General features: G+C 39.5%; 2 protein-coding genes across 8 annotated transcripts; one reads left to right on the forward strand and one right to left on the reverse strand.

Annotated features, from left to right (window-relative positions):
* Window positions 1–112: 112 nt before the first annotated feature.
* On the reverse strand, window positions 113–1343 carry mrpl14 (mitochondrial ribosomal protein L14). Its single transcript, XM_079473215.1, has 3 exons — window positions 1232–1343; window positions 995–1059; window positions 113–625 (listed from the first exon to the last, which is right to left on the reverse strand). Exons 2-3 carry the CDS (start codon window positions 1051–1053, stop codon window positions 259–261), a joined length of 426 nt encoding a protein of 141 aa, XP_079329341.1. The 5' UTR covers window positions 1054–1059; window positions 1232–1343; the 3' UTR covers window positions 113–258.
* A 439-nt stretch (window positions 1344–1782) lies between these two features.
* On the forward strand, window positions 1783–20160 carry lrrfip2 (leucine rich repeat (in FLII) interacting protein 2). 7 transcript variants are annotated; one of them, XM_079472312.1, is made up of 24 exons: window positions 1783–2138; window positions 3191–3332; window positions 7787–7873; window positions 8940–8999; window positions 10229–10282; window positions 10359–10406; window positions 10624–10707; window positions 11187–11231; window positions 11424–11486; window positions 11596–11682; window positions 11827–11880; window positions 12090–12137; window positions 12219–12275; window positions 14153–14194; window positions 14951–15085; window positions 15715–15786; window positions 16383–16553; window positions 16701–16793; window positions 18114–18246; window positions 18323–18372; window positions 18558–18678; window positions 18777–18856; window positions 18964–19068; window positions 19192–20160. In XM_079472312.1, the coding sequence occupies exons 2-24, from the start codon at window positions 3243–3245 to the stop codon at window positions 19300–19302; spliced, it is 1890 nt and encodes a 629-aa protein (XP_079328438.1). In that variant the 5' UTR covers window positions 1783–2138; window positions 3191–3242; the 3' UTR covers window positions 19303–20160. The 7 variants fall into 7 exon arrangements, with proteins under 7 accessions (XP_079328438.1, XP_079328440.1, XP_079328441.1 ...); XM_079472314.1 differs by lacking the exon at window positions 15715–15786; XM_079472313.1 differs by lacking the exons at window positions 1783–2138; window positions 3191–3332 and adding an exon at window positions 7252–7363.
* Window positions 20161–20163: the final 3 nt, after the last annotated feature.

Here is a 20163-nt window from a genome sequence, read left to right on the forward strand (position 1 = left end):
AAGTAAAAACCATCAATGAGTTAACTTTCCTGAAAAGTGAAAATAGTCTGATTCTAGTACCGAAGACATAACATATAAATAATAATCTACAGTGCAAACATAAAAATGACTGAAGCAAATCCATAAGTTTTATTTTTTTTAAAGAATGTACCATGACGACAGACTTATTGAATGGTAAAGTTCAAGTCTTATTTACAGACAAAATAAGCATGAAAAAGAATGGACATCTGAGATTTTCCAGCATACAAAAACAAGGATCTACACTAATCGTTGAGCAATGGCTATCAGTTTGGAATATTCCCCCTCCATTTTGCGCAGATGTGTAGGTATGGGAGCTTTGATTCTTGTTCCAGTGGGGTTTCCGTTATCTTCGATCAAAACAACATTATTTGAGTCAAACCGTGGTGTCATATGTGCTCCAGGCATCTTCTGACCCACAATGAGAGCTTTTTTCTTTTGTCCTTTAATTGCCAGTAAGACTCTGTCTCCCACTTTACCCACTCCATTCTTGGTGTAAACGTGAATAACTTTTGGTGGACGGTGGTGTTGGGCATTTCCAAGAGAGCTGTTGTCGACCACTCTCACTCGTGTTAACTTCTGAATAGCAGCCGCAGCTGCAGAGACACTGGAATGAGATGGGATAATATATATAACAGTGTTTCTTCAGCCATATTCAAACAGAAATATCATTTAGCCTAATATCAATATACAACTAAACTAAAACGGTTTCACTGAATGTTATGCTATCATTAAATTAATCGACGTCGAAGGATTTACAGACATCCATGTATTAAGAACAAAATATTGTGTTGATGTGCATTAATGTATAAACTGCAAAACAGCTGCACTGCGGTTAGATTCTCGTCCTCTTATTTGAGTCATGAGTCATACAGTAAAAATGTCCTGATGTTTCCATGATCATTCCCAGCAAGGCAAATGCACACCGTCATGAATCCTGTACATCGATATCAATGCAAGCAGATAGAACATTTACCTGAAAGCTCTTTGCTGCGTCAGTTTGGGCAGAATCAACCCGGATAGCGACAAGGCCATACTGACCTGACAAGAAAAATACAAATCCAAAATAAACTTTATTAGAAACAATCTTATATGACAAACAGCTTATCAAATAACTAGATAACATCGAACGCTTGCGGCAAATCAATTAATGTGATATATTTCAATTATGGCCATAACAGTTATTTTAGAGCGATAAAAGTAAATAAATTACCTGTTAAGAACATTCACACCACACCAATGTCATGCGCGCATCTTCATTACGTCATAACAAGGCGACAGTGGTTGTTTTACGTAGAGTTCGCGGCAAACATCTGACCATTAGCGCCACCTACAGTGCTGGATGACGCTTAAATACTATTAGGTCACTTTATATAGTAGGTTGTTGAACGGTGTTGTTTGCTTTTATAATTAATTCAGACAAAAGAACAAGAAATAAAAAGAGATGACCCAAATTAATTTCTTTAGATCCCTTTTCAGCAATTATTCAATTTAATAATACATTATGGTGACGTTTTAAAATCAAAAGCTAGAGGTCACTATTGGACCATATATTCCATTTAATAGCCTGTTATAGTGTTCTTAATGATTCGCGTGAAGAAGTTATTAAAAGTAATTTTATTTAAGTAGTTAAATCATGATCTGGTTGTCACTGCTGTAAGCGTGGAGATCATGGAAAACAGAATAGTTTGTTAGTCAGGGTCTGGTGTTGAGAGACTGGTTAAGTTAATAAAATATATAATACTTATGTCGGCAAGGGATAATGGGACTCGCATTTGGGAGCCACGCCCCTTTCCAATATCCGGGACTTTCGATGCGATACTGGAAAATACACCTCAGACTGTCAAGAGCCACGCAAGCGATTTTATTCTCTTCGGACGTGAAACTTTCTTGCCGTGAAACGCGAATTTAAATATTTTAATAACAACTTGAAAAAAAGCCACGTTTGAAAGTTTGAGGTAGATAGTACCAGTTCGCGGCTGTCACGCAGGCGCGCGCACGGACACTGAAACGGCTTCGAGGACGAGACGCGCGCTCGCGTCGGGCAGCGGGAGCTCGCCCGGGTCCCAGTCAGTCAGAACCGACCGGAGTCCCTAGCGGAACGGCGACGGACAGAAACGGTAAGAAACCCGACGATAACGGAATCCTATCTGACGAAAGACCGGTCGGCTCACTGAATTCAAGCGCGTGAATTAACAGCACAAGCGCTGAGTGACATTTACTCACTTTATGCCTTTGAGGACATGCTAGCAGGCTAACCGCTAACTTGAGTCACTAATGCTGAACGTTAGCTGGCTTATTTATAGCTTTTCCATATTTCATATTTCATGTCACCTTTTGATGGTTCGTGTGTTTTGTTATAGTAGCATTCTCGTTTATTTGTATCCGAGATAATAAAGTACTTCAACTAAGTCTGGCACGCAGCGGAATGAGTGTTGGTTTATATTTAGCACCTCGGGCTGAAATATCTATATACATATCGATTTTATTTATGGGTCGATATACATTAAGTGCAATTACAACTTGCGGCGGTGCGACCGAGAGTTTATAGCTGTTCATGCATGAATCCGTGACAAAGACAAACATGATGCCAGATACAAACCCTATGTAGTGTGATCTTGGAGTAAGGGCGACAACCTTGTGTTAAAGTAACGTTAACTGTTGAATAAGATTCAGGTGTTTGTGATCTCGTTTGCTCACGTAGAATTGTGTATTATAAGTCACCGTAGAAAGGATATCTTACAAAGAAGATGAAGCTGAATATATTTAAAGAATCAACTAAAGCTTGTGCCTCATGCCTATGATATTTCTCTGCTTTGTCACGTTTTATTATGAGCTTTGTGTGTCTGGTGTTCATCAGCCCTGAGACCCGCATGCATGACTACAGCCTCTATTTGTGGGTGTGTGGAGATAGTGTGTGAGGACAGGCTTATCTACCCCACAATGTCTAGCCTGCATTTGAAATGTTTTCTGAAATAAAAGGTTTACACTTTTTCGGTTCAACAGACCTGCAAGTAAAATGCTTTTTTTTTGCTTTATTCATTTTTGTTTTGTGTTTTAAAAAAGAAACCATTACATTCCAAACAAGTATACAGTAGAAGCGTTGTATTGGCTTCCTTTTATCGCTCCAGTGTTATCTTCCAACATCTTTGTTCTTTTGTCCCGTCTGCAGAATATTACAGTGAGCGGATTGATTGTTGTTTGGCTGTGGAGCTGCTGCTGACATGGGGACGCCAGGATCAGGTCGGAAACGTGCCCCCATTAGAGACCGCTTCTCCGCTGAGGATGATGCTCTGAGCAGCATAGCCCGAGAGGTCTGTAACCCCTATTTATCTCATCTTGTGGCTGGTGGTATACTGTGATTATATTTAAAGAGGTTGTATAGCCAAAAATGAAAGTTCTGTCATTCGGTTTCTTGGACCACTGTGGAAGAAAAAACTAGAAATTCTGTCAAATCCTGATCGTCCTTCCAGGAAAATGACGTGAGGTTGAGAACCTCAAATATGTGCTTTGAGAAATCACACCTGTTTCTGTGACTGACTGTCCTGGAGGATGTACACAGGTCTGCGCTTTTTTAAGTCAGAAAAGCTCTCCTGTCAGTCGTTGTCTGCGTTTAGGTTGCTGTCATGTCTTTGGAGGGTGAGGTTTTAGGAAAAAAGGGCGTGTGGTTGAAGCAGTGGGGCCGGTCTAATTCACTGACCAGTTTGACACAACAGCTGACAAATGACAATGGTGCTTGTTTTTGTCACTATGACTTCTCGGATATGGATCTTATTGAAGTGAAATGAAAGATCTTGAGGTGAATATGTAATCTAACATCTTGTACGTATCTCAGCTGTACTTTAAAGTCCAGACGGTCTGGAAGTGGATTGCAATGTCAATCATATCTCTGTTGTGATGTGTCGATATGTGGACGTTCAGGTTCTGCCAGTCGGAGGTGCAGCTGATGATTTTGACTCATCTTCATCGAGGAGCAGCCAGTCTGGACTTGTCTCGGATTTTTCAGCAGCACACATGTGTGAGCCCATCACTCGCAGAAGCAAAATACTTTCACTTGCATCACAGCTGTTTTCTGGAACTCATCCTGCTGAAATTAACTTGTTGACCCAAATTTATAATTATCAAGCCCCTGGTGGGACTACGTGTGATGATCTGAGCGTTCCATATTGGTAGGACGAATTATCTGAATATGTCAGGTCAAGAGGGTAGAGTTGTTTTTCTACAGGACGTTTCATTGGGATCACTTGAATCATTTTATGTACCAAATCTGAATGTATAGTCCAGAAAACTATAGCTAAATTACAGTACTCAGAAACACCCCTGTGCCGTTTCTTGTTAAGACGGTATCTTCTGTGTACATAAAATGCAAAAGTGTTCGATGTAAAAAGCAGATGTATTTTTCAACAGTAAAGCGACAAAACCAACCGTAAATTGCTTACACATTAGATAGGACAAGTTTCCCAGATTATTGTTTGTTCAATATTTCACATGAGGTCTCATGTGAGAACATATGAAGGAAGTGGAAGACAGTTGTTTCCTGTCCGTGGTCATGATTCTGTCACTGAAATAACAAAATCATGCTGTAATCACTCTTTATAAGGGTGCTTGTATAAAGGGAACCGAGAAATCTAAAGCGACGGGATGTGTGTTACAGAAATGAAACTGCAACCTATGTGTGGTTGTGAATTATCCGTAATGGCTTAAACATGCAACAGAGAGAGAGCTGACATCATTGTTGTCTTATGCACAGTTCACTTACTTCATCAAAACTTCTGTCAGTCAATTGAACGTATTTTAAAGCTGACAGAAGCTGAATCACAAGCTCTTTCATTGCATTAAGACGTAAGCTATCAGCTCTACTGTATGTGCTGACATCATGTAAAATTGCCAGTGAAAGCTGCACTCACTCCACCCATTCAGTCCAAAGATTATAAATCGTACTCCACCTATGACAGCGCACACAGAATACCCTTGAAACGCATGAACCTGTCGTTTGCTCAACCCCTTGTAGGTCTGCGAAAGAGGAAACTCCCTAATTGCTAACAGAAAGCTCTGTAAACTGCGAGCCTGGAATTTGATTTGCTGGACGGTGGTGCTGCAGACCAATGGTATATCTTAGCTCCCATGGAGGTCTTTTTTGTTACTGGGCCACTTGCAGGGGCTTTTGATTTATGTGGTCCACTACCCACAAAATGACAGAAGACACTAGGCCGTCATCTCTGTATTTAGGACAAGGTGTGATATTTCTTTAGCTATTACTGGTAGGGTCTGCATGACCCAGTTAATATCCACAAAGTATGCGTGAATTTCACATTGCGAATGCGATATGGGGCAGCAAACGTGTTGCAGGTTAAGGGGGATTTGCATGTGAGGTTGCACCCAATCTACGCTGGCAGCTAAAAGCATTATGGCACAAAGAGCCCTGAAGGTGTATGATATATGCCAAGTGCTGTTTGAATAACAAACTATGGTAACAAAGGCACTTTGCATTTTATTGTGTCATACTCATAACCATTACAGTATATCATGCCGTGGGAGGTCATTCCGTCCAGACTATCAAACGGTTGTTCCGCAGAATACAATCTGACCGTGACTTCTTAACGGCTGTGCCGGAGGGCGTGTAAGCGTGCACCCCCGCTCAGATTCCCTCTTGCTGTCTCATGATGGAGGCTCTGCTGGTCTATAGATAGAGTCTGAGACACTGGGCTGAGGCGCTTTGGTGAGCGGGTCAAACTGTCAGACAGCTCAACAGGTGCTGAGCACCAGATTTGAATCTCGCACACACATGTTGAGCTTACCCTCTGTGCCCTCCACATACGTGTGCAAATTTGCCGGAAGCCTTATTTGAAGGTTTGCTGTTAAGTGGCTTGATTTGTGCCGGGTATCATATGGGATGAAATGTTGTGTAAGGAATTGGAAAATGTAGGGAAGTCAGATTGCTTGTTTGTGGGGTATCGCATAAGGAATGTAAGTGAGATGCGTATGTTTACCTGGAGTCTGTTGAGGTGTGTGTGTGTTTTATGGTGGGGATGGTGAATTTAAACTAGACCCTGCTGAATCATATTTGTTTTTCTGCAGTTTGATAAAGGTGATGGAGATGATTTCAGCTGTTTGGTGAACCTAAAGTAGACTGAGAAACACAGCATCTCTCTATTTGTTTTTTTTAACTGAAGCGTTATGAAGTGAAACAGGATGATCGTTTCTGTTCAGTCCGCCTGTTTTATTGGGTTTACCTAAAGCCTTGGTCAGTGTTTTTGTTTGGCAATGGCATCAGTTATGTGTTAAAATATCATATTGGATGCTGTATTCTGTCCATTGGGGCACTAAACAACACAACAACATGATATTGTAAACTCCTTATGTAGCCGAATCTGTTCTGGTTTTTATTGGACGCCTCCAGTTTTCTCTTTGTTTTGCCTCCAGGTAATGCCGTGACGTAAGCATGACGTCGGTGCAAAAGGGGTCTATAAACCTAAAGACATGTCTAACAGCCCAACACATGAACTATGATTGACAGGCATATTTTGTGCTTCTGATTGGCTAGAAGTTTGCTGGCCACTCACCCAGATTATATACCGATGGGAACATTTGTTTGTTTGATTTTCTCTCTATAAAGGCTAAAATAAAAATACTTTTTATTTTACTCACCCTGGTGTCATTCCATACCTGTATGATTTTCATTTGCAGAATTCAAAAGAAGATGTGTTGAAAAACATTGGGAACCAAACAATATTGGTCCCATTGACATTGTATTGTCCATACGTATGGAAAGTATCACATATGGGTAAAAACATAATGACCATTTTCATTTTAACAATCCCTTCAGGTTTTGAGGTAAGGTTACAGGCAAACTCAACCTGTCAGGGTTTATGTACATCTTACTGTATGTCAGCCAGTATTTATCGTTTTCTGTATGATAAAAAGAAATCCAAAATTCACTGTGGTATTGCTTGTGTTTTACCATCACTCTGGTCATATGGAAACTATGTCTATTCCTATACTATTTCTTATGGGATTGTGAGTTATTTATTTATAGAGCCATTGAGGGAGAAAGAGGGACAATAGGATTGGAAAATTAACACGGCGCCTGTGGGCCTCTATTAGCATGTGCGTTATTCACGCCTCTGTATGTACCACGTCTCTGACACATCTCTGACGTCTATTCACCTTTATAATGAATGTTGACTTTTGAACCATCATTCAGAGTTACCTTATATCTCGATACCAGTATCAGCAACAGCGAAGAAAGCAGCATGTTTCCTTAAGAGCGAGAGAAGAACAGAGGTCTTGTTAGAAGTAATTGGTTTAATTCCTGTGCTTCATGTTAACAGATCCGCAGATTGAGGTAAACTGATGGTGATGATTTGTTTCATGTCTTAGAAATATGTCACTTATTGACACGTTTTTGAGCTATTAGCACATCTTTTTTGTTTACCTGAGGTACTTTATGTGATGTATAGCCAAAGCAGACAAATTGAGTTGCTTCCAATGTTGTAGAAATACGTTTTTATCCTATTGCTACATGGAATTTTTTTCTTTGTTTGTTACTGTGTTTTATGGACCCATCATTATCCTATATTGGACTATGTAACAATCGACACTCATTTACCCAAACAATATAGAAACTGAAAATACCAAGAGGGACTAAACCAAACAATATGCCTTTAACTTGTAAACAAAACTGCTCTTTCGATTTTACTGAACATACTGAACGCTTTCTGCTGTGACTGTGTGATGCCACATATTTCTTTTTCCCCTTATTTTGCAGGCGGAAGCCAGACTTGCCGCAAAAAGAGCTGCTCGTGCGGAGGCCCGCGACATTCGTATGAGAGAACTGGAGCGGCAACAGAAAGAGGTGAGTCCTCTAAAGCAGATAAAAACACAGAGGACAACAACAGACGCCTGAGTTGTCTCAAATATTCATTATGTACCATAATGTGCCGTAATATCCGGAACAATGTCCGTTTGCTAGACTTCTTTAATTCATTTATTCTAATCTGCAGATCGATTTGTTAATAATCCACTGATTTGCAAACCGGCTCCGTTCCCAAAGCAAATGAGCCTGACTGTGCAGGAAGCATTTTATAGCATTAGTGGCATCTTTATGATGCAAAGACTGTTAAGCAGCATATAAGAAGGAATCCAAGATTCATTCTACTGGCCAAGCTGTAAGGGAACCCCATATTGCATCGTGTCAAGCTTAGTGAAAGCATCAATCCAAATTGTTGCAAAATGTCAAATTTGATCATAATTAAATATAAATGAATAATAGTTTAATTGTTCACATATAAATAATATTATTAATAAAGATATTACATTATACGCCTCGGTTAAGGAATTAATATATTGAAATAAATTGCCGGTCGAGATGTAAGGAATTTCTACCTAATATAGAGCATCTCCGATCAGTCAATTATGAAATTCTAAAAAGTTTCCTTAAAAGACAGCTGCCTATATAGGCAAGACAACAAGCCACAGTTGGAACAGTGTCTGTATTTCTCTCTGAAAGTCTCTGCTGGATAGGAATATTGTCTTTTGGAGGTTTTAAAGCAAAGTGCTTGTCTTTGGTAAGTATTTTTGTTACAAATTGAAGTAGAACTGCTTTTACAAACAGATCATGTCATACCCCAAAATAGATGCTTAAATGGAAACAGGCATCTGAGAATTCAGTGCGTTTTCAATGGCTTCACACAGATGTCAATGATTTGGTTGTGTCAACTGGATTTGTCAGTGTTTTCTATGTGTTTCAAACCGTTTGTACACTCGTGGAAGTGGTTTTAAAAATATGTTTCCCAAGTACATACATTATGTTTCTCTTTTTGTTCGCTCATAAATATTCACAATCACTCTGCAAATGACCAAACACTGAGTTGCAATAGAAGTCTTTGTGTTTTCGTTTTATGCGTCTCTCTCTCACACAGCTGTCTTACCATCAGCACTCCTCCTCTAGCAGGAAATGGGGTCAAATCCACCAATGGATGGTATGAGAAAGATTAGGCTAGTTTGGACATGCATGTACGTTTGCCTTGAACTAATAATAAGCGTTCAGACAGGAGTGTGTGTAAGCTGTTTGCACTGACATTGTTGTTAACAATATTCTATACTGAATTGACTCGGTGTGTTAAATATAACTTTTGCTTTGAGGTTTATAAAAACACTCTTATGGTCCCGTTATCCATGAGTGGATTTTTGTGTTTTGATAGTATTGCATTCTCTTTGTTCAGAGTATTTTGCACATTGTCCATTTGCTTTAGGTCTTAACTCCTCTTGATATGTTAATGTATGCGCAGTTTATTGACAGATAAACTGTGACCTTTGATACATGTATGGCATTGTTATTGTTTCTTTCTTTAAATGAAAAAAGTTCTTAGTGTTTGTAACAGTGCTGAATCCATAAATTTCATAAATCTCAGTATTTCCATCTGATGTAAAGCAAGTAGCTTTCAATTCGGTAGCTGCGCAAGATGGCGCTCTTGAGCTTTTGGGATGCCAGGGTCGGCAGACTAATATCCGGAGTATAACACTGTATGGGAAAAGGAGGATTTTTGGCCAGCAAATATGGGTGTTTTTTAAGATTTAAAAAATAATTTATCAGTGATATGAGAGATCCTCTTTACATTGCTGAGCACTTCATAGGGCCGAAACAACTCCATAGTGTTATACAACCGGAAATTAGTCTGCCGACTCTGGCGTCGCAAAAGCTCACCGGCGCCACCTTGTGCAACTAACCCATAGGAAAGCAGCTTTCTTGGGCTAAAACAAAAATATTTTCGCTCAGATTGGTTGATATTGTAAAAAACGATTGAGTAAAACGCATATGATTTTTCTATATCTATAAAAAGATGCGTTATTGTGATATCATTGTCACAGGGATTTTGCGGCACTTTTTATTTTGCACACACAAACAAAGTTTTTAAAGTTTTTTACCCACATGCATGTCATGTTTTGAATGCAATTCGCTAACAAGGTGAAAAATCAGAAAAAAAAGAAATTACTTCACATTTTGAGATAATGTACTTGCTATATGGCCCAGTTCTCCTAATAGTCACATTTTTGCTAATAAGTTTGCATGCTTGACATTTTTGAAGATCATCAGCATGTTTGGCGTTTGTTTAGAGTTTAAGACTCTTAACACTGAAACAGGCTACCACATGATGCGTTCTCATGTCCCTATTCTCTCTTCTTTATAAACTTAATTACATCATTTCAGGCTGATGCAGAAAAAGCCCATCACGGTCATCATTCAAGTAGCCTCAGTCGACGGGTCTGTATCTCCTTGCTTTCATCTGCTCTCTGCTCTTCTTTCCTATTCTAATTTCCTTCTTCTTATTTATAAACAGGGGTTAAATGATGACACGGCATCGGTTCGCAGTGTTGGAAGTTACAGGGTGTGTGATGGACTTTAATAGCTGGTGCAGTTTTCTGGCTCATCTAGGAGCCATGTGTTGTTGGCAGCATTCATTGAAATTACATTACAAATTACGTAATTCTTTTTTTTAACTGAGGTAAAATGTAATTTGGCAAATGTACCTTGTTAATTTCAAAAGTACATTGATTTGTTGTGTCATGAACATTTGTCTTTTGGGTCTCTGTGTACTTTTAAAGTCAAATTCATCATCTGTAAGAGACTTGAGTAGTTCTTCTCATCGCTCGAGTCGGGTCAGTTCTTCCAGGAGGAGAGACTTGCTGGTACGTCATTGTGTGGGTTTTAATGCACGCGTGTTTTCAGCAAGCATTGTGTTGTAGTGTGTGTGTGTTTCAATAACATGTCAGGTTATTATATTTTTCTTGTTTCATTGGCTCGGAGGCTTGAGGCTCTCAAATTTTACTTTAATAATTAAGATTTTCTATAGATTACCAATAAGTTTTGGAACCTCTGCTTGATTTGAGTGCAGGTTATTCACTATTTTTTTATGTGTCACTGCTGAATGTTTTATAGATGATGAACGTTTATATATGGGACTTTTGGAGATGAGCATAGTTGAGTGGTTATGTAATATAAATGAGTTGTGATGTTTTCTCTTGTCTGTAGCTCTAACACACGTGTTTGCTGTGATATAATCTAATGCTTATTAGTGCACATGGCATTGGTCGCTTGGTTTTGGATTTCAAGCTGCGATATCCAGGATAGATTTGGGTTATGATAGTGTTGACTGTTTTCTTTGCAGTCCGGTGTCTCCAGTAGTTCCTCATTGAAGAGCTCCCACTCCACTGTATGTATGGAAGTGATGGTCAAAGATGTTCATGATTTTTAGTAATCTCTATTAAGTGTTGCTGCTTTTAAATCTTAAGTGTTTTATAATGTTCCTGATAGACCCTAATGTAAAGATAGGAAGTCAGTCCACATTCTCCTTGATCAATTTATAGAACCAATAGCTTTAGACATGAATGTTCTTCTCTTCCAGAGCTCTGTATATAATGATCTTCACAAAAAACCTGTTGGCAGTAGCTCCAAAAAGGACCTTCTGGTCAGTGGTGATAATAACTATTTGAACTCGAGTGCATCCATCAAAAACAGATATTCATAAAGTTCATGCCCATTATTGAATAATGTTCACTTTCCGTGAATTTCCTCAGACTGGATTGTATCATGACCAAAGGAACTACTCCAGCTTAAAAAACACCAAACCTCCACCCTCCACCATCTCTTCCTATACACCACGGGTTCGTCTGATTCCTTTCTGTGTGAACCGTACTCATTGCTAAACGCTAGCATTGATGATTTCAAGTCACCCTGCGAAGATCCTACTTGCGAAGCCAGAAATATCTTGTAATATCTGTTACATGTTTGACCTTTGACCCTCACAGGCTCCAGTAGTATCCAGCAGCAGTACCGCAGATCTGACACGAAGCTATAGTGTGGTCAGTCTGATTCTCAGCACGTCTGCTATTCTCAAATGTGCTTTGAACATGGAATTACATGGTTTTGTTTTAAATGCTCAGCTGTCTTGTTTTTTGGCTAAATTGGACCAGGGTCACTTTGTATCCACTTTGAAGCTGCGTTATCTATAGTGTGCCACCTTTCATAAGGGAAGATTTTTAGATGATTTTTTTCCCATCTGTGTCCGCAGGCTTCTATATGTGATGATGGTCTGTACAGTTCATATAGTTCCCGAGCTGTAAGTTCAGTATTCCTGTACTGAAATAATAACCATATCATCCCAGCTTTAGCTCAGCGGTCAGTGTTTTTCCCCCCTCAGCCCTCTGAATGCAGCTGGTATTCTTCCTGTGCCAGTTCCACCCGCAGCAGTCCTGTGGTAAGCGTTGCATGTCTCCGCAAACACAGCGTAGAGCTGCAGCATGATGAAGCAGCTGCTCACGCATGTGTTTCTCAAACACCAGTGTGTGTGTTTATAAATACTGCACACGGATCTGGTCTGATCATTCATCTTCTGAAGCTAAACATTGACCTCTAATTAACCCAAGTCAGCATGTATAAAACCACAGACGTGAAAGGTGATGCGTCGTTTTTTGACAACGCGTGTAATGATGTGTGATGCTCTGTGATGACATCATCTAGCTCAACCAATGGCATGACTACCATCTGTTCTGTGGACATCAGTAATGTTTGATGGTTTGTGTGAAGTGGCGTGCTGTTACTTTATAGACATTTGGAGTATAAACAGATTAAAATATCTCATTGATTTATCTGGTGACCAGAATATCATAGAGTAAGTGGGTTCTTTTGCCTTTGGTTTCTAAACACCAACCCTGTACATCCTAGTTACCACAAAGCATGACACAAAAACAACCGTTACATCTTAGCAACGGCCGGGATGCTATCCACAACAAGCACTACTCCCATTTTCCTCTGACAAAAGTTATTTTGGCATTTCCTTTTGGTGCTTCCAGTGGCGCACACTACACCTTTAAATAAGCTACAAAAACAAAAGATCTAAAATAATGCCATATGCAAATTGAAACTTGTTGAATCTTTTGAGTGCTTGTCTGATGTTTGTCTTCTGAAGGTGTGGCAGAAGGGCAGATGGTGTCTTTGTTACTTGGTGTGTCTGCCAAAACATCTTTTGTGACATGCTGACATTGTTGGATTGTCATTTTGCTAAGACTTTGACAAAGTGCTTTTTTAAATGTCTTTTTTATTTTTGTGCTCGTGTGTTTGCGTTTTCTGATTAACCGATATAACAAATGGGCTTTTGGTGGCATGCACCTCGCTTTTATCCCATAGTCACCCTCACTTTTAATTCTTTCAGTCGTCCTCTGATGACGATTCATCCAGCACTGTGTCTCAAAGCCGCCTTCACCGCGGGAGAAGAGATAGTGTGGTGAGAGAGAATAGAAACCGTGACCGTGATCAGCCAACCCGACCGCATATTCTGTTATGATAACGCAAATAATATATAATTTCCATTCTTTTTCTGTTTCTCATGAACTTGTGTCTGTGTGTAGTCATCTGATTTCTCTGAGACGGCTGCTGATTATTTCAGCCGCTCTAATCGCAGGGGCAGCATTGTGTCTGATCTCGATGATCTGAGTATTCCTGACCTGGACAGTGTAAGTCATGACGGCATCAGATACCGCATGAACTCTATTAACAGTCTGATGTGGTCACTGGAGTTCATTATTAGTTTTTTCCTCTGCACGGTTTGATGGGATTGTACCTTTGAGAGACGGAATTTGAGTACCTATACTTCTTAAGATGCACGCTGTGTTTTTCACTTTGGAGTTGATGCAGTATTTAATAACATGAATTGTGTTTATCTATAACCTCAAGTGGGATTATATAATTTTTTTCCAGTTCATAATCCATTCATCGTTGATTTGCACTCCTAATGCTATCAAGTTATTTCACTCTGGTTTGCTTTTACCGTGCTGCTGAAAACCTTCCTGTATAAATACTTGTAGGAGTGAGCAGCTGTGTGTTTATGTCTGTACCGTGTCAGTGTTTGGTTTTAAGCAGAGAGTTTTGATTTAGTGTGGCAAGCGCACTAACTCTGAATGTTTGCGAATGGTGGATTTGTGTGACATGATGTGGTTTACAGTCATGCATCTATAAGGGTTGTGCTTTGCTTTGCTGTGCTTCCCTTATTTTAAGGATGAAGCCAAGAACCAGCCAATGCCTTGTTTTTATGATAACTATAAAATACTAATAATGGTGTTTCTCTCTTTTTTTTAGCTGGATGATAAAATTGACAAGCCGTTTACAGACTACAGTCGGGTAAGAGGATGTTTTTCCTCATTTCCCTTTGAATGAATTCATTTAGGTTTTATTTCTTTACATTATCAAATGATTAGGATTACGTAATGTTATCATGCGAGAACACAACTAGCACTTTTATTTCGTTACGATTAAAGGTTTATGATTCATTTTAATTACATTTTAATTCATACGATTCTACATCTGTTTTTCCCCTCTTTTTACCGTTTTGGGTAATACTATAGACATTTTGTCATAACTGTCCTTCATAATATTTGTTTTAATCTTGGATTTATGATAAAGGGACAGTTCACCAAAACAGAAAATTCTGTCATCATTTACTTACCCTCAGATATATCCAAACCTTTACAAATGTATTTGTTCTGCTCAACACAAAGAAAGATATTTTGAAGAATGCCAGTAACCATACAGATTTCATCCCCCATTGACTACCATAGTATTTATTTTCCTTACTATGGCAGTAAATGAGGGACCAGATCTGTTAGGTTACTGACGTTCTTCCAAATATCCTCCTTTGTGTTGAGCAAAAAAATAACTGTATAGAAGTTTAGAAAAACCAGAGGGTTAAAGAGTAAATGGTGACGGAATTCTCATTTTGGGTGAACTGTGTGAAAGTAAACCTATGTGTAGTAAGCATACATTGTATCTGGTATAAACATAAACAGACAATGAAACGAATTGTGGCTGTTTATATGACGATTTAGTGGCAGGTACATTTGCATAATTGTGACAGGCCTGTTCACTTGTTTCCTGCAGCCGTCGTCTCGTAATGCCACCCCGGCTCTGTCTGCAGCTGCGCTGGCGTCTCTGGGGGGCACTTCTTCTAGACGGGGCAGTGGAGAAGCTGGTAGCCTCATTATGGATGCTGAGTCTTCTCTCAGTGAATTAAAGGTAATGATACTTCTGCGTTGCATAAGCAGATGAATCAGTTTACATGTAATCAGTTTACAAACACAAATACAGAGCCATCATCTGTGTATCAAAATAAAGATGTAATGCAGACTTGGTTTAATATGGATTGCTGGAGGATATACATGTCTTACGTGATAGTTTGCTTGAGAATGGGGAAAACACATACGCATTGAAATATTCAGACTAAATTATAATATTGTTTGTAGAACTGTTGCATATCAATTAAGACAATATCAAGTCACTTATATTGTAGATACAACCTGTTTTTTGTCTTTTTGCTTTGTTTACGAAAACTACTAAAACCGTCACAGAGCAACACAACAACTGGGTACCTTGTCTGTTATGGATAACACAGACGGGGATACAGAAGTGTCGCAGAGCTGTTATAGATTAGAGGATTGTTGTATAAATGTAAACCCTCTGTTTTCCATCTCTGCTTGTGTTTACTTCGTTTGCTTTCATCACTTGTCTTTCCTTTTCGTGTTTGAATGCTGGTGGAAATCTCTCTCCCTCTCTGTACTTTTGTTTAATTGTAAACTCCGAGGTCATCGCTCTGACCTTCAGTGAATGCCAAACTTTTCCCATGATCCATTCCTCCATCTCAACAGGACATCTATGAACTAAAGGACCAGATTCAGGATGTAGAGGGCCGGTACATGCAGGGTCTTAAAGAGCTGAAGGTAGAGGGTCCTGAGCTCACCGCATGCCTTCCTTCATCCTCCACTAACGCAGTCTTCAGTGTGAACTCACGAGTCTTGCATGAGTCTGTCACTCACTACACTCTTTAGGCAGCCCACGAGTGCTGAGATTGAGACATCTGGAAGTCCTGCCCGGCTGTCCAGTGATGTTTAAGACGACGATGGAGAAGCACAATATTAAAGTTCAGCTTTTCGTCTAGACATTTTAGCAGAACCCTTATCTGAGATGATAGATTGTAGTAGAAAATGTGTATACAGTTTATACAGGATTATTTTACCAATGTAACTGAGAAAACATAGTATGAATCTGTTTGCAGGTGGACTGATAATAACACTCATTGCTTCAGAGAGCAAGTTTGTTGACTAATTTGTGTTCTTTGAATAAGATGCACCAACCAATTGTTCACAGTTAAATACGGCCGTTAATATGGTCTTTATAATTTTAACATTTGTATATTTTTCTGTGCACTTCACATCATTCTAATCTTTAGTGCAGTGCTCAGTATGTGCTTTGTTTGTAGTGGCCAGCATTTTAGCAGCCTATTTTAGTGCGTTAGGATTTTTATCTCTGTCTTCAGGATTCTCTGTCGGAAGTGGAAGAGAAGTACAAGAAGGCCATGGTGTCTAATGCCCAGCTGGACAACGATAAGGGAAACCTCATATACCAGGTGGACACGCTAAAGGACGTCATCGAGGAGATGGAGGAGCAAATGTCAGAGCTACGCAGGGAAAATGAGGATAAATCAAAGGTGCTTTTTATCACATTATTAACATATTATAAAATTGAAAACTGTTAATAATAATAATTAAGACGTGTCAAAGCAACGGAGTTTAGAATTAGGTTTTATTTAAAAGTGTCACTGTGTTTATTTCTTTGTTATGTCTTTGATCGACAGGAGCTAGTGAGACAGAAGCACACATGTTCGGTCCTACAGCATAAACAGGAAGAGCTAAAGGAGGGCATCCGTCAGCGAGATGAGCTCATTGAGGTAGAACCCAAAAGAGAAACTGAACGAGACTTCATTATTTAAAAGATTTACGTACTTTGAGATGCCATTTGAAACTACTTCAGAAAGGATGAAATAGAAAACGGTTTCTCATAGTATTTACGCTCCTCCACTACAATCCTCTCGTCTTCCTCCTACGTGTGTTCTGTCTCATCGCTTCATTTTTCCGGTCTTGAATCTGTGCTCTTTTTTTCCTGCTTCCGCTTAAATACATTTGCAACCAAATGACTCCAGGAGAACCAGAAAAATCAGGAAAAGCTAGATACCCTCACGAGGGAAGTGTTTGACCTGCAGGAAACCGTAAACTGGAAGGACAAAAAGATTGCGGTAGGACGGTTTTGGAGATGCTGTTTGGATTGATGGTGGGATTGAATTTTAATGGTCCTAATGGAATGAAGTGCACACGTCACCCATTAACTCCCTTTTTGCCAGACTGTTTGTTTATATTTGATTTATATGTGACTTACGTTAAACATACACGCATGTGGAATTTAAAGACGTCACATCATGGGAAATCTCAATAATTACTTGTAATGTACTGTAACTTTCTATAAAAAAAATACTACAGTCGTGGCAGATTCAGTAATCTATTCTATAGTAGCAGTGCTGCCCTCTGCTGGTTACCCATGATCCTTTTCTCTGCGCCTGACCTGTGTTTGACTAAAAAAACGTTTAAATGCCAGAACTAGGCTTGAAAACTGGTCATGTTGCATGAAAGTTTGTTGCATTAAGACTTGCTCTGCTGTCGACATACAGTCATCACTGCATGAAATGTAAAATGGTAAAACCGCTGGAGTCATGTTTGTGCGCTGCCCTCTCACCTTCACTTCCTGTACTGCTCATTCATCAGCACGGTCTGTTTCCACCCTGCCATCTCGCCATGACCAACGCCAGTGTTCATTCTGTGCATTTGCTGCTGTCTCTCTCTTTCTCTGTACTGTACTGTTCTCTTCACCCCGCCTCTCTCTCTTTTCCTATCGTGCGTTGGGCTAGGCTGTAGAGAGACAGAAAGAATACTTTGATTGCATTAGGAATGAGAGAGATGAGCTCAGAGATGAGCTGGCTGACCTCAAGGGGAAAAGCCGAATGGGAGAGGTACGTCCTGTATGTGGTCTCATATCAGATTGAGAAGTTTGACATCAGAAGTGAACTGAATTAAAAACAGACTGGGAAATATTCCATGACATCAATTCTGTCACTTCTCTTTAATACGTAACTGCAGTGTGTATACGGACACTATTTATTTGTTTAGTTTAGTGTGAATGGATGGATGGGTTGAATTGTTTCTTCTGCCTCTCACAGAAACACGGGCTTGTTATTATTCCCGAGGACACGCCCAATGGAGACATTGACCACGAATCCCCCACCTCAGGCATCACCGTGGTAACACAGGAGGCGGCGCAAGTGCTGGAGTCGGCAGGAGATGGACCTTTGGGTGAGCTTTCGTGTTTAATATCACGCATCAAACATGACATGGTGACATGGTAACACCTTCTGTTTTTATACACCAGATGTAAGACTACGAAAGCTTGCTGATGAAAAGGAGGAACTTTTGTCACAGGTATGATTGTTTAGTCTGAGATCTTTTGCGTGGTGTAAAATCTTCATTTCATCCCTAAAATGTAGATTTAATGAGGGGCAGACATTCAAATTTTTTATATAGACTCTAAAACCACTGTATATGAAATAATAAATGAGGGAGATTTTAATCATAGCTGTGTTGAGGTAACATCTCTGCTCTATTAGATCAGAAAACTGAAGATGCAGCTGGAGGAAGAAAGACAGAAACACTCAAAGATTGATAGCGTTTACACAGAGGGAGAGCGAATGGAGAACGGCACTGACCTGCATTTTATTGAGATGCAAAGTATGACTCTCACGCATACACACGCACTGAAGTCTGCACTAATATTGCCATGGGAGAACACACAAAAACACTTTAACATCCGTATTTGTCTTCTGTAGGGGACGCCAACAGACAGATAAGTGAATACAAATTCAAGCTCTCAAAGGCTGAACAGGAAATGGCGACGATGGAACAAAATGTGAGTTTGTTCAAATCTGCTGATTTCATGGGTTTCATTTTTACAGACACATGTTATTATGTGAATGTGACATTTTAAAACTGACGTGTTTTGTTTGTGTTTGGCAGGTCAACAGACTGGAAGGCCAGGTGTCGAGATATAAATCTGCATCAGATAATGCTGAAAAAGTAGAAGATGAACTAAAAGCAGAGAAGAGAAAACTTCAGAGGGAGGTATGAATCCAACCAGTAGTTCACACAATCATGTTCACCATAAATAATAATAATGCACTCAAGTCATTTGAACACTTTGAATTATGTTACGGATTCATCTTGACCTCTCGTTCACTTTTGTAGCTCCGTACAGCCTTGGATAAGATTGAAGAGATGGAAATGACCAACAACCATCTGGTAAAGCGTCTGGAAAAGATGAAAGCAAACAGAACTGCTCTTCTGTCTCAGCAGTGAAGACACTCTTCTGACAGCACTTCTCTCCAACACCTGACAGTAGGAAACCTAATCGTTTCCAAAACTAAAAAGCTTCTTTGCCTCTCTTGGTAAAGTATTCATTTACACAGTCAGGGACTGAGCTTATGAAGCTTCGTGGTTAACACATTTTCTCTTTTCAACCTGAGGACTTATTCTGGTTTTGTTGTTTTTGAAAGCTTTGTGCATCATGTTTGCTGTCAAGGTTTCAATGCTCGGACTGGGTTCTTTTTCCCCTTTTTGTAAGTTGCACGAGTATGAGAGCGCTTTTAAAACCACGACTACAGGACCCTCAACATCCATGTAAAAGCTCACACAGCAACGTGCCTTCACAGGAGAACGAGGGTTATGCATTAACACTATACAGGAAAAATATTTCTACCGGTACAAAACATTAATGTGTTTAATAAAGGGTACAGCCATGAGTTGAATATATAAAATCAATCATGTCTGAAATGGTTTCAGTTGCTTTTTTTTTGTTGTTGTTTCCAAATATTTAAAATATTTCTTTAAATGTGTAAATGAGAATGCAGTATGGAGGGGCGGGTGATTCATGAATTGTGATGTTTCGCGGGGCACATTGAATTTTGTTAAAGTGCTTGATCACAACATCAATTTTACACTAAATGCAAAGATTTTAGTTTTTCTCAGTACGAGACCGACGTTTCTACTGTGAGATTCAGATATCTGTCTCAAATGCCACTCGATGCCTTTCACAGTTCTGATGTATTCAGGTTTGGTGCAGCATTTTACATTTCACACTAGAACTTCATGCACACAGTGATTGTGACTTAAGCAACGCAAAGTATACTGTAAATAAACTACACGATTTACAACCCCAAC

The sequence above is a fragment of the Barbatula barbatula genome, assembly GCF_947034865.1.
Source record: "Barbatula barbatula genome assembly, chromosome: 14".
Lineage (NCBI taxonomy): Eukaryota > Metazoa > Chordata > Actinopteri > Cypriniformes > Nemacheilidae > Barbatula > Barbatula barbatula.

Coding starts and splice junctions, on each gene's coding strand:
- mrpl14 (XM_079473215.1), bottom strand. CDS start 1,053: ATGGCCTTGTCGCTATCCGGGTTGATTCTGCCCAAACTGACGCAGCAA. Junction 626..994: donor ACGCAGCAAAGAGCTTTCAG/GTAAATGTTCTA, acceptor ATCTCATTCCAG/TGTCTCTGCAGCTGCGGCTG.
- lrrfip2 (XM_079472312.1), top strand. CDS start 3,243: ATGGGGACGCCAGGATCAGGTCGGAAACGTGCCCCCATTAGAGACCGC. Junction 10,708..11,186: donor CCAGGAGGAGAGACTTGCTG/GTACGTCATTGT, acceptor TTTTCTTTGCAG/TCCGGTGTCTCCAGTAGTTC. Junction 16,794..18,113: donor AGCGAGATGAGCTCATTGAG/GTAGAACCCAAA, acceptor TGCCTCTCACAG/AAACACGGGCTTGTTATTAT.